The sequence below is a fragment of the Lepisosteus platostomus genome, chromosome 22, assembly GCF_059453375.1.
Source record: "Lepisosteus platostomus isolate fLepPlt1 chromosome 22, fLepPlt1.hap1, whole genome shotgun sequence".
In the NCBI taxonomy this organism is placed as follows: domain Eukaryota; kingdom Metazoa; phylum Chordata; class Actinopteri; order Semionotiformes; family Lepisosteidae; genus Lepisosteus; species Lepisosteus platostomus.
The window spans coordinates 8,256,698-8,270,529 of NC_142632.1; the positions used below are offsets into that span (position 1 = coordinate 8,256,698).

Below are 13,832 nucleotides of genomic sequence, written 5' to 3' on the forward strand. Positions count from 1 at the left end.
ATCACTCATTATTTTCTTTCTTAGGCCAAAATAATCATAGAGGTGGCTGCTGTGAAGTGTAGGTGGGGGAAGGAAATGAGTGTCGCACAGTGACCAGGCTATTGGCTATCTCTTCAATGAGAGAGCAAGCTCTGTCATTGGGTCTGACCTGGACCCCTTGGAGGTAGTGGCTGAGAGGAGAATGGTGTCCAAACTAGAGGCCATCATGGACAACATCTCCCATCCCCTCTATGACAGGCTTGTAGAAATGAAGAGCACGTTCTGCAATTTCCCGTTTACAACCATTTTTTGTGCAATATATGCCAGGGATCCGTGCAATACATTTATATTTATATCTATATCTATATTTACATCTATATTTATATTCATATGTGTGATACGATTTTTCTGCGTACTGTTCTGTTCTAGTTTGTTCTTTGTGTGTCTGGACTGTGAGTAACTCTTTTAGTGCACCCTCACTGTACTGATTGTATTGTACTATTATTATTGTATCATTCGTTACACTGTGGCTGTGTTGTCTGTGTTAATCTGCTGTTGCACTGCAATTTCCCTCACGGGATCAATAAAGTATCTATCTATCTATTGATGAAGCAGTACAGTGCGCATCACAAATATTGTTCCCCCTGTCACTTCCTCACATTCCCCTTTGATGGAGGTCTGCTCTCTTAATCAGTCAGGCAATGCAGAATAACACTGGGACATGGGCAGGAGGCAGATAGGGCTCTTTTGAGCTGCAGGAATGGCTCAGACCCCTATAGAACATCCCAGAGAAATGGAGGGGGCATAACCAGTGTGCCATGAGAGACAGCCCACTGTTAACGGCAGTCTAATGGCACAGTTCCCTTTCTGCAGCTGGGAGTGCCCGCAGGCTGCCCACTCTGACCCTGCCCTGCTCCGTGGGTCTGTGCCTCGCAAGAAAGCCGAATCAATAACTTTCACGTGGCCCACAGACACAGAGAGCGAGAGCGTGAGAGGGAGAAAGCACTGTCTCCAGACATCTGCAAAATGAACAGTAACACTCCTCTCAGCGCGGCGTGAATAACATTATCTTGAAAGGAACCTTGTTCTCAGAAGATGCTCTTTGTGCGCCTGAGCAATGTGGAGAGACAACAGGCATTTCTGCATTCCCTCTTCTCATCTTCTGCAACATTTTTGCATTTTTTTATCTTTCCCGTGTTTGTGTATGTCTTTCCAGTGCTGCTCCTTATTGCTTTGTTTTGTTGACAGGCAGAAAATTAACCCATTTTGACATCATGTCAGTCTTAGCTCCTGGATTCAAACTATATGAGATTTTTTTCTTTCCTGTACTCCCGTTCAGCAGCTTGCCTGTGATTGGTCTGGGCTGCTAATGGGGCTTTCTGATTGGCTCCTCCTCTGAGCTTATCACTAGGCCTGTTTCTGTGCACACTTGGCTGCTTCTGTGTTAAAGGCACCTTGGGCTACTTCCCTGTGATTGGGTGGAGCTATATAAACTTATTCTTTTATTCATTTCTTGTCATTCTGTGGTGCATTATTTTCTGTCCAAAGCTGGTACTCCTGATCTGGGTCTGGATTCTTTAAAAACATCATACAGGAGCCTTATCTGTCTTATCTTACTGACTAACATACTTGGGTTATCTAACTCTTTGCTTATACAGATACAATAGACGCTAATGATCAAGGACAAAGTCTGACAGAATCCCATTGTAAATGGATTAAATCACCAAATAGGATCCCAGCTCTCTGGGCCACCATACTGTATCATGCAGAGCTGGGTATCACACTGACAGCAAATCACAGCCAACTAGATCTGTATTATGAATCCCTGTATCGAATTAATGAGTATAATACATAGTTTGCCAAACTGTACTACTTTGTCAACAATACCTCTTTTTAACCTTACTGACATCCCAGCAGGCGGTAGTCACGGTGAGTGAATTTACTCATGCAAGACAGACAGTATGGTGTCAGTACTCATTGTAAGTCTTGAGCTCTATAGATAGCGATATGTCAAATCAGTAAAAAGAAGTGAAAAAACTTTTATTACTTTCTGTGTTGCCTAGACACACGGTGAGTGTACAGCCTGACAGGGAGTATGAGATGCAGTTTAAACAGGCAAATACAGATATTCCCTCTGTCCCACCCTGCAGGGTTTTCTCCACTCAGAGCCAATATTGTTCAGTCACATTAATTGCAACTGTGTCATGAACAGTAAATCCCACACACCCCCTGTAGTGATCATGAGAAAATGATGTTGTGAAAGAGAAGCACCTTCACCAGGGCACTGAGCAGGAGCAGGGCAGGCTAGGAACTGTGGGCATCTCACTGAGCAGGAGCAGGGCAGGCTGGGAACTGTGGGCATCTCACTGAACTGGAGCAGGGCAGGCCGGGAACTGTGGGGATCTCACTGAGATGGAGCAGGGCAGGCTGGGAACTGTGGGCATCTCACTGAGCTGGAGCAGGGCAGGCTGGGAATTGTGGGCATCTCACTGAACTGGAGCAGGGCAGGCCGGGAACTGTGGGGATCTCACTGAGCTGGAGCAGGGCAGGCTGGGAACTGTGGGCATCTCACTGAGCTGGAGCAGGGCAGGCTGGGAACTGTGGGCATCTCACTGAGCTGGAGCAGGGCAGGCTGGGAACTGTGGGCATCTCACTGAACTGGAGGTGGTGTCTTGAACACTGAGGGAAATGGTGAATTGCTGAAGGAAGGACTCACATACTGACAGTGTTACAGGGGATTATCTTCAAGGCTTTTCTTAAATCAATAGGTTGCAATCTTACAGGAGCCAAATACAGCAGCATCTCCATGCTGGAGAACTTCTCTCATGTCTGTTGCTCCTCTGTAGATATATCCATTATGCATGTTCGGATTTTAATTATTTATTTAATCAATACCATACTTCAGGGAAAGCCCAGTATTTGTTTCTGAGTAGATCCTGACATGATTCCTCATCAGTTTTAATTATATTATTAACTCTGTCTCAGTAATGAAACCTGACATTGCCAAATTTGAGTAATTCTCTCTCCCAGTACCTCAGCTCTACCCACTAGCCCACACAGCCTCTCTCCCAGTGCCTCAGCTCTAACCACTAGCCCACACTGCCTCTCTCCCAGTGCCTTAGCTCTAACCACTAGCCCACACTGCCTCTCTCCCAGTGCCTCAGCTCTAACCACTAGCCCACACTGCCTCCCACCCTCTCTCACCATTATTTCTGACATTCATCTCCTAAATCCCTTGGCCCTCTGCTTTTGTTCCATTTCTGAAAACACTGAAATCATTACACATTCATGTTTCTTATTCATCACACAAATGCTGCCCTTATGCACCATTGCGAGATTTTATTTCCTATAAAATTCTATCTTGTCTGTGATTCACAAATATCTCAAGCTCTGCATCTGACAGAGTCCTAAGAAAAAAGAAATCTTCTGAAGGAAAGAAAATTCTTATCTGGCTGTTATTCATCCTCCGAAAAAAAATCTGAAGAAAGTCTTGCCACTGAATGGAGACAGAGCTGCTATCGTTTTCACAGGCTGCAGTATGGAATCCATGACGGCCTCAATTAATTACCCTTATCTGCTTCTCAATTCAACACATCTCTGAGCCCTCTTCTGATACCAGGCTGCTCCCAGCAGCACATAAGCAAGGTTGCGTGCACACTGTCCTTTCATCTCTGCTCTCCCTCTCCCATCAGGAGAAAAAGGGAATGTTTAGAACAAAGAAGGAAATGGCTGTTTCCTCGCCCTTACTGCTGGTTCACAGTAACATCAGTGTAGTGTTTGCAATAAAATCAATGGCGTTTGTGCAGTAAAGTCAGCGGTGTGTTGGTGGCAAAATCAACTTTGTGTTTGCGACAGAATCAATGGCGTTATTGCAGTAAAGGTAGCAGGATGTTTGCAGTAAAATCCGACGCGTGTTTGCAGTAAAGTCAATGGAGTTTTGCAGTAAAGGCAGTGGTGTTTTTGCAGTGAAATCAGAAGCATATTTGCAGATAAGGCAGTGGTGTTTGTGCAGTAAAGGCAGCAGTATTTTGCAGCAAAATCAAATGTGGATTTGCAGTAAATGAAAGTGAGGTGTTTCCAGTAAAATCATAATGCATTTGCAGTAAAGTCAGTGGTGTTTTGCAGTAAAATCAGAAGCATATTTGCAGAAAAGGCAGTTTTGTGTTTCCAGCAAAATCAGAAGTGTATTTGCAGTAACGGCAGTGGCGTGTTTGCAGTAAAATCAGTAGTGTATTTGTAGTAAAGGCAGTGGTGAGTCTCCAGCAAAATCAGAATGTATTTGCAGTAAAGTCAGTGTTGTGTCTGAAACAGTGGCAATTCATTTCACCCTGCCTGGGTTACATAATCACACAATTGACAGCTAAACCCGAATAGTCAGGTTGAGACATTGAAATGTGAGCAGCTTCGACTCAAGACAATAACACCTGCTGGTCAGTCCTGCAGGGTGAGCTGGACACCGTGCTGGGGTAAGGATTGAGCTCGACTATGAATGTCTGCCGCGTCTCCATCATAACAGAGTGTTGATGGCGTCTCGTGTTCTTGACTCTTGAAGCGGGGAGCCAACTCAAGGATCTAGTTTACCGCCTGATGCTGTATCGCAACTTTCGCACTCATATTTTTCAGTGACCTCTAATGTAGGAGCATGGCGGAAACATCTAAGTGCACCCAGACTTCATTTTGCTCGTTTTCGTCTATTAGGGTTTTAATTGTTTTCCTACCCATTCCAGTGTTTAATGAGGAGAGTCTTTGGGGAAAATTGTCACTCTGATCAGGCAGAAAACATACAATACAGACCAAGAGATTTAAGGCAGGGTTATAAATCATGGATTAAAGGAAAAAAGTCTTCTTTTCAAGACCAGCACAAGGAATTCATGGGTTCAACAAATACACCAAATGACTAATGACATAAAGAGCTTTTCCAATCTATCACTCTGAACCTTTCCGACAACCCAAAACATGGCTCTTCCTTTAATAACGGCTTCACATGTTCTGCAGATTCGAGCAAGACTTATCCCTGCGATTCTGAATGTACAGAGCGCCTGCTGTCACATTTTTATTCCACTGTAAGCCTTCTATTGAGCTCATCTCTCAAGCCTGAGCCCTACACAATCTGCAATTTCAGATGCTGTAGAAACAAAGTAGCCAAGAATTTCGAGGTGGTGATGGTGTGTGTGTGGAGGTGGGGTTCAAAAGCCCCCCACCGCCCCCCTCCAGCTTGGGACATCTAGGAGCTCCAGTTCTTGAATTCCATATTCCAGACAAAGAGGGTTCAGGTCTCCTGAGGGATCATCGCTGGCCTCTCGCTGCAGAAAGCACAGTTTCATCTCGGAGTCTCACCTACTGATCTCTTCTGCCAGCTCTCCAGGCCCTCCTGTCCCAGGCCGGTTGGAAGTCACCCGCCGCCTTGTCCGATAGCCGGAATAAGCCCGTGTGCCAGCATGCCAGGCCGGCTGCCCATGCAGTGCCTGCTGGGATACGAAGGCATGCCCGTCTCTCGCAGGGAGGGGTCCCGTGTAGCGGGCTGCGTGTGCGTCCTGTGTTATTTGCCCAGCAGTTGCTGGGACGGCTGAGCTCAGAACGTCAGGCGCTGAGAAAACCAGGCGACTCGTTTTCACACCTCGTGATAATCCTGCCACCAGCACGCGTGTCAAAACGCCACGTGCTTACAGATTACAGCTCAGGAAGGGTCCTATAATCCCCCTAAATTCGAGCTCATCAGTGGGGGCCTTGGTTCGCCTCTCAGATCCTTTCTCGGCCTCCCTCCCTCCACTTTTGAAACCTGCATCTGCTAACTTTTAGAGCCTGTCCCACTTCTCTGTTTACAATCCAGAAGCAGTGTCTGCTCAGTGCACATCGGGGTCCGGTGTTTTATTAGTCCCCAGAAAGCCAGGCTTTTCTGGCTCTTTTCTTGACTATTTTCTGGAAGAGATCAAATTAATAGTTATACGGGCACTAAGCTAATTAGGAAATAAGTTGAGGAAAAGCAGATATTTCTCAGACATGTACGGGAGCAGGGCTCTTAAGACTAATGCATGGTTGTAGCTCGGTGAAACAAGTGTAGCTTAAAAGGCTCTTTAGTTTGTGGCGAATGAGTCCTGAGAGATCGGTGCATTATGTATTTCGTCTAGAGTCAAAACTCTGCATAACTCGAAAACCTATTTACAGTGTCTTACAGAAGGAGCAGCGCTTTTAACAGCGGTTTTAATTCCAAACCCTGTAATGGATTCTTCATTTTTAAACAGTTCTTAATGCTTGGCCTTGGCTCCAGACTCACAGATAACTCCCTATTCCACCCCCCTCCCCACCTCCTCATTTCAGCAGCGGAATCCTGTTTCCCTTTTTTTTTTCCCTTTCTCGGAAGACAGAGGTGAAAGCAAGCAGACTGTGTCCAGTCCGGCTGGAGTCTGGAATTCGTGAAATCTGGCAGGACACATCTGGAGTGTGAGAGCTCTGACACTCTGCTAGAGATCAGCTTCAGGGTCAATGGATGTGAAGGTTACTGGACACATGCCGTTAGAATTTATTTACTTGCACGGTTTCTTGATCAGTGGGTTTTGTCAACAACTAGACAGGCCTACATAGCTCTATAAAAGCTGCATTGACTGAGCACATCAGGTTTTCCAGTTCTCCGTGAGAAAGCACGGCTAATTTGGACTTAATTAACACTGCAAAAGAAGTGTTAATTGCAGAAGCCCACTTGGTGTTATTTTGCTGCTCTGTGACAACCTGCACCCTGGCTTCTCGCGGCCCTCTCCCTCAATCAGCAGCACACCTCACTGATTAGCAGTGTGAGTCTGATTAGGAAACGGGGGAACGCTCAGGCTGTATTATGAATAAAAACACAATCAGAGGAATATGACAGCAAACGCTGAAAAACTCTTTCATTATCCCGTCATCAATCATTCCAGAAAATGTCATGTGTTGTAAACGCCTGGCACAATCCTAGCAGGTAGTGCTGTTGTTTATAGGAAAGGATCATTTGTACTGTCTGTGTAGATTTTCACCTGATCAAATGACTCTTTCATAAATCTTTATGCTCTTTAACCTTTAAGAGTCCCAGTACTGGGGATCAATCTTGTTGACAACAGGCTGGTATACTGACTACTGATTGATTGGATCACAGCAGAGATTACTGGACCCATTCCTCACCTCCCTAGATGAGCTGGTAATGGCCTGGACCCGACCCGGGTCACAGTCAGGGGGTACTGGACTTCCTGCTGGGGTGCTTGACAACAACCACTTCCTACGGTCGTGTCAAAAGACACTCACAAAAGATACGGAGAGGCATGCCAGCTGAAATACAAAAATATGAAAGACTTACAAAACCCAGCTTACATTCTCTCTTTGCTGCTCTCACTTATAAACACCCCTCGTTTTCCGCAATGGACTTGTCGGCTTTTTCTGGTTGTTAAAAATCATCTTTACGTGGGCTCATGTTGGCAGAACAAGAATGAGCCCATACCTCTGCGCTTTGGCGTCTCAAGCAATCCGACACCGCTTCAGAAGACTCCCAGAATGCTCCTTGTCTGCTACTTTAAGGGACAGGACCCGCTGCCACTCGCAGGCAGAGCGGAGCGGTGGCTGGGGTTGTCCGGCTGTAACGAACGCGTTCTTTCCTGACCCCTATGCAGACGACACAATCCGGGGATGAATGAGGAAAACACAGGGAAAAAAGCATGCAGGGTCAGGAATGAAAACAGGGGGGCGTGTCCATGGTGGGCTGGTGTTCGGAGGAGGTGTGACCGAGGCAAACAGTCCAGAGCTGAGTCCAAAAGGAGAATCCAAAACAGGGCAAAAGTCCAAAGCCAGGCGATCCATCCAAGACAGACGAGATTAAAACAAGAACCGAGTCGGGACCGGCACAGGAACGGGAACAGTAACAGGAGGAGAGTGAGCGCCCGGCTTTTATAGGAGGAGGGGCAGGAAGCGGAGGCAGGTGCAGGGAATGAGTACTAAACAAGGAAGGACTGGAGCATCCCTAAGAGGAGGGGTTTCCGATCGCGACTCCGGCATGCGAAAACCGGGGAGCCAGGCCGTCGGGGCGAGTGGAGAGACAGTGTGGAGAGGGGTGCTCTGCTGGGCTCATCGGCTGGTGCTGAGCAAAGCAGCGCAGCGGCAGTGTTTCCGGCTCACCGGTAGCCTAGATTAGACGAGCCCTGATTGCCAAGCAGCTGTGGGAGGAATGCTAATTGGAGCGGTCCTCTTGGGTGAAGAGAGAAGCGCACTGCTGCCGCTCAGACAGCAGGCTTCGGAAAACTGACTGAGAGGGGAGAGGCTGTAAAGGACACGCTACATTGTGGGGGATATTTCCGCTGCATCCCCTGCCCCGCCCAACACAGTGGGCATTCTGGGACAGGAGCACGGCTCTGCCTTCACTCCCGGCTGACAGAAGCTCTTCCCAGACTGGAGCGTCTCCTGCAGGGCACCCCTGACCTCACGCCATCCTGCCTTCGCCGTTGATCGGCGCTAGAGCCACTGGCATGTCCCGGAGAGCTGCAGGGTCCACCAGCGTGCCCTCCACCTGAGCTCTCACTCCCTTAACTGGCCCATTCATTGGCCTAGCTGCTTTGGGTCACCATTATATTGAACCTACAGCTGCTGAGGACAGTTATATTCAATATTAACCCTGTAGGCTGTGGATCTCAAGGATCACAAGGGACGTCAGGGACAGAGGCTTAGAATCCTGGCCTTCAGCTTGGACACCTGTGCTCTTCATCATCACCCCCAGTCATCTCAGTGAGGCGTGATGCCTTATCCAAATTCCCTTCCAAACCATCACCCAACACTCTCCAGTGGCAGTGGGACACCTGGTCTCCCATTTCCAGTGACCAAGGTAGGAAAGAAAAAGACCCGAGGTCCCTCACTGCAGAGCTGAAGAGCCATTTTCTCACAGAATGCAGCAGAGGGATGTGAGGAAAAGGGCATATTTCCTTTCTGTAGATTTACTGAATAATCAGTTAACAGGCACAATTCAAGTATTTCTTTCGAATACATTTCCTTTCGTCTTCCCCACTGAGGAAGCGTGACAGGCAGGGATGCAGGCAGCGAGTCCCGTGTCGTTGTGCAAATGGTGAGAACATGCTTCGAACGGAGCAGGTAATCAGCCCAGAGAGGTAGAGATTCTGTCTAGCTGTCAGTGTGTCAGGACACACCAACGCACGCCTTTCAACGTTCGCTTTATGCTTGCTTGCCAACTCAAAGATTTCAGCAGTGCGTCCGCACACCTTCCCGATTTCCTCCACCAGCACTGCTGGTTCCTGGCACCGGGATTTCCAGGAAGCCCGTGGCAGGAGAGCAGGGAGGTCGCTGCTGATGGAGATGGCAGTGTTCATCCTGGACCTCGGATCTTTACTCTCTGCTGCACAAGGCCAAGCCTGCCATCCTCTTGCCTGCAATCCACATAATATTTAGGAAAACCGGGCTAAGATACCTTCGAAAAATCACCACAAATTTGCCAGAACAGAAGATATAAGATCAGGTCACTATCTGGGCCATATACAATTTCTTGCATTAGGAATTTGTCTTTTTTGCCTACCCCAGCTTGCTCTCCACGAGACACACAGACAGGGAGAGAAGCTGGGGGTCAGAGCGCAGGGTCAGCCATTTATTAGGGCGCCCCTGGAGCGGTTGGGGTGAAGGGCCTTGCTCAGGGGCCCAACAGAGTAGGATTCCTCTGCCGGCCACGGGATTCGAACCGGCAACCTTCCAGCCACAGGCGCAGATCCTTAGGAAACTAGGTCAACACAACATCTGCCTGCAGGCCGGCGAGTTGATTTTCTCTTTAACTCCCCTCTCTCAGATCAGAGGCTGAAGCATTGCAGCTTCGGGCTGATGTGTGGATCTCCTGCAGGTAACTGAGGAGAGAGACAGAGCCACACCCTGGGCCTCACCCCCTACCCCTCATGCAATCCGGCACATGCAACGCAAGAGCTACTGCCACCCTCAAGACAGGTGTAATGGCTCTAATTTGGTGCTGTCACAGAGCAGCGCGCACGGAGAGGCTGAATGGATGTCCCCATCCTGCCCTTCCGGGAGCTGTCACAGCGATTTCCTCTTAAGGAATGGCACCAAAATTGCCACAGTCCCTTCGCTCTCCAGATAATCCTCCATTAACGAAGCCGTCTCCATTGCACTGCCAGTTAAACAATACTGCATCGCCGAAATACAGCACGGGCTGCCATTTTCGAGAGACTCCGTTTACTGCTTTCTCATCTCCTGCACAAAACACGGCAAACAGCCATAAAACCTGCAATGTTCCCAGGCTTTTACAGCAAATTCAGATCGCTTTTTAGAGAAGCTACCTTGAATGTGGCAAAGGTGGCAGAAGACGTCCACACACGCAAAAAGACTGACAAAGAAAAAAGTACAGAAATCTGGAGCCCCAGCTGTCCACCTCATCATGAACTCCCCATCCTTACGACCAGCGATCTCCACGGTGCCACAGGGCCAAACCACCAGCGGCTTTAACATGGAGATGGCCAGTAATTTCATGCAGTCCGCCATACATCTTTATTAGCGTTTGTAAAAGACAGTCTCAGTTTCTTTAGTGCTACTGAATTATGTAAAAACTCTGCATGAAGCCTATATGTGGTGCGATGCCTGGAAATTCACTCAGCGAAGTAAATTATTGATGTCCAGCCCTGCCTTCCACTGAGTTCTCAACACTGTCCACCTCTCTTCTCCATTAGCCTGCGCGAGAAAGCTCTACAAACTGCCTCCTGATTGCACTGTGGGTTTTTTACAGAGCAGCTGCCAAGAGTCACTAAGGCCACCCTCTTACTTCCTGTTAACATCACAAGCTTTTAGAGCCCCACAGTGATTCCATAAAGACCATGGACGGCGTTAAAACACAGACTGGCCAGAACACTTTCTGCACTCACCCACAGTTGGCAAGGAATGACGGCAAACGACACTTCCTATTAAAGGAGATGAAATGATCGTGCTTGATAATGTGGTGGTAATAATATCAGCGATATTGATTTGTCAAATGGATCATTTAGTAGGCACGTTAATGGTGATCTAGAGAGCTTTATTTTAAACCGAGAGGCAGGAGAATTTGTTTCGGTGACTGAAAGGTCCAAATGAATAGGAACCAGGATGAGGTTTTACAGTCACGAGTGCCCGTCAGACTTTGGAATTCATTAATCCCACAAGCCTCCAATCGTCCGCTCGGGGCGGGAGCTAATCCGTGAGGGAGAGGAAATGAAGTCCAGGCGAACACCGCAGATAACAGGTCCGCGCTGGCAGCAGGGCAGCAGGGCTCCCCAAGAGCCTCGCACTCTGCTGGGCATCGTCCCGCCTCAGCCTGGCATCGCGAACCTGAATCGATCGCTTTCCTGATTTGACACATTTACCGTTCCAAGTCTTTCACCCTGCTCTCTAACTGGAGGGCACCCGGCTCAGTTCCAGCTGTCTGGGGCCCGGCTCTGCCCAACACAGACAGCCCAGCTGGGAGCGCAGCTGGGGGGGGCAGAGGGGGGAGAGGGAGAGTGTCTTGGGTGAGAGCAGCTGTGAGATTGCTCTCACGGGAGCCCGAGATGTTGAACAGACGCCAAGGGGGGTTATATCTGAGCCTGGCGGCCTCCCTGTTCCCATCCTGGCAGTGCGAGATCAGTTGTCTGCTCTTACAGCCGGGCGGTGAACTGAGGCTCTGCTGCTCCCTCACCAGTGAGAGCCATGCACTTATTCTGCAGCAGAATACGTGAGGCCAGTCGCTGGGAAACTAAGACCCTCTGACTTCTGCCAAACTCTTTCCTCCCCTGCACGTGCCAGGGCTTCAGTTAACGCCACACAGCACGGTGCACCACACTTCATTGTCCGATTTCCCAGAAATGTGTTTTGCATCCCAGTAGCTTTGACATGCACAGAGACTTACAAAAAATGCATAAATAGTACAGACAAACATATCATTATAATTAAGTCGTATATAAAAAACACTGACCCACACTTACTGTAGTCATTACACCTCGCCCCTTCATAACCACTGGTTGCACCTGGCCATACCCAATTCTCATTTATTGATTGAGTAGTCTGATTGAACGCTGGATAAAGCAAGTCCTCATTTTGTCGTGTCTGCATGGGGAGGGGACTCTCAAACACCTGTCTGGCGGCACCAGTTGGTCTTCCTTCATGCAGACCACGCGAGGCATCAGAGGAGATACCATCAGCGTTTGCCCTTGATCAGTTAAGCAATGAGCTCGCTTGCTGAAAATCATCATGATAATAGCATCAGCCGGGGGCGAAGACTTACGGTGGGACGAGACGGTGGTGCCCAGGTCGCCTGCCTCTGTCCGCTCTGGCAACAGCGCCCCCTGTTGGCCAACTGCGACTTCCTGCTGTCACCGGCTCCCCCCTGGGCGACCAAGGCCGCCAAATGGATCCCAGGAGCCGTTTCCCTGCAAATGGAAATCTTTTCAAATTGAATGCTGATCGAACGGCAGCCCTGCGCGACCGCTCTGTAATGGAAAGGGAAATGATCAAACAGCTGGGTGCAGCCCCATTCCGATGTGCAGCACGGAGGAAGGGGGGAGAGCTGACACTGCCCCCCTCCCCCAGGAGGGCACTGGCTTGCCGGCCACCTCCCAGCATCCCGAGGGTTAAGACCCAATCCGGTTTTATTCAATTTCATCTCCATTTTCACTTTTCAATATATTTCAGAGGAAACGATTAGATCTGACATTAAACATGTGCTAGAGGTTATGAGAAAATTATTTCCAGCTTTTCTGAACTGCCTGAAAAAAAAAAAAAATCCAATATTCCTCAGTGTGCCCCGGAAAAAGAAAATGTTAAACAGGCGGCCGTTTTCATTTCGATTCGTGGTCCTCTTTCTCTCTCTCTCGCCCTGCTGTCACGCACTGCTGGGCCAGAGACCGGGACTGAGCGGGCGAGGTCAGATGGCGGGGGGCGGAACCGGGGGTACCGGGCTCAGGGGTCAGGGGTCCCAGGGTGGGGTGCTCCTTTCTGTGCGTCTGTGGCGGGAATCTTTTATCTGTGCATCTTTTATCCTCATTGCGCCGCAACAGTAACAGATCTCCGCGTTTCCATTATGCAAACGGCTTAAGAACCACACAGCTGGAACACTGGTTGAGAATGCCAACCTGTTTCAATTCGAAGAAAATTTAAAGGGCCCCGATTAGTGACACTCTGCAGAGATGACGGCGTGGATCTCCGTCTTGGCTGAACTGGCCATGATTGCGCCGATCTCAGCAACGCCAAGCCGACTTGTCCCAGAACGCATCACTGCCCGCACGTCCCCCGGGGTCCTGGAACGAGTGGGAAGTGTTTTACCACCCACTCCCACGGCCACTCTCGGCCCGCCGCGCTACACACGAGCGGCACCTTGTCTGTCAGCCTCTTGCCCACCCGGAACGGCAGAGCGCGTGACGGGGCTCCCCTGTGGGCGACTGCCCTGCTCCGGGGTCGGGGTCCGAGAGGGAGGGGGACGAGCCGGGGCCCCTCCGGCCTGTGGCCCCAGAAGCGTGCGAGCCGGGGGAGCTTCCAGACACGCGGGGGAAGAGGGGGGTCGCCCCGCGCAGTGGAGAGTGACCCCGAGACACGGAGAGACACCCTCCCCGACCTCCGTCTGAACCAGACAGCGTTTTAAACACTGAAGGCTAAAGCTCACAGTTTGGTGATTAAAATACCATAAAAAGGTTAGAATTTAAAGGATAGCAGGGGAGAGGCAGAGGACTTGGAACTGTCAAGAATTATCATCTAGGTGCAGAACCTGGGTTCGATTCCAGTTCCGCCACCTCTGGTCACCCGGGTCCTTCTTTGAAAACCTCCAGACAGCCCAGCTCAAACACACCCACCTCAATGGCCACATTATCTTTCATAAACAGAGGCACACTGCA

General features: G+C 49.3%; 2 protein-coding genes across 2 annotated transcripts in view; one reads left to right on the forward strand and one right to left on the reverse strand.

The window, feature by feature from the left end:
• rtn4rl1b (reticulon 4 receptor-like 1b) overlaps positions 1 to 13,832 on the forward strand; it is a 102,561-nt gene that overhangs the window by 51,672 nt on the left and 37,057 nt on the right. The gene's annotated exons all lie outside the window — the stretch shown is intronic.
• rpa1 (replication protein A1) overlaps positions 12,236 to 13,832 on the reverse strand; it is an 89,883-nt gene continuing 88,286 nt past the window's right edge. The window contains exon 17 of the mRNA XM_088616094.1: positions 12,236 to 12,374. Coding sequence (XP_088472220.1) covers positions 12,318 to 12,374 — 57 coding nt within the window. The 3' untranslated portion in view covers positions 12,236 to 12,317. The remainder of the gene's footprint in view (positions 12,375 to 13,832) is intronic.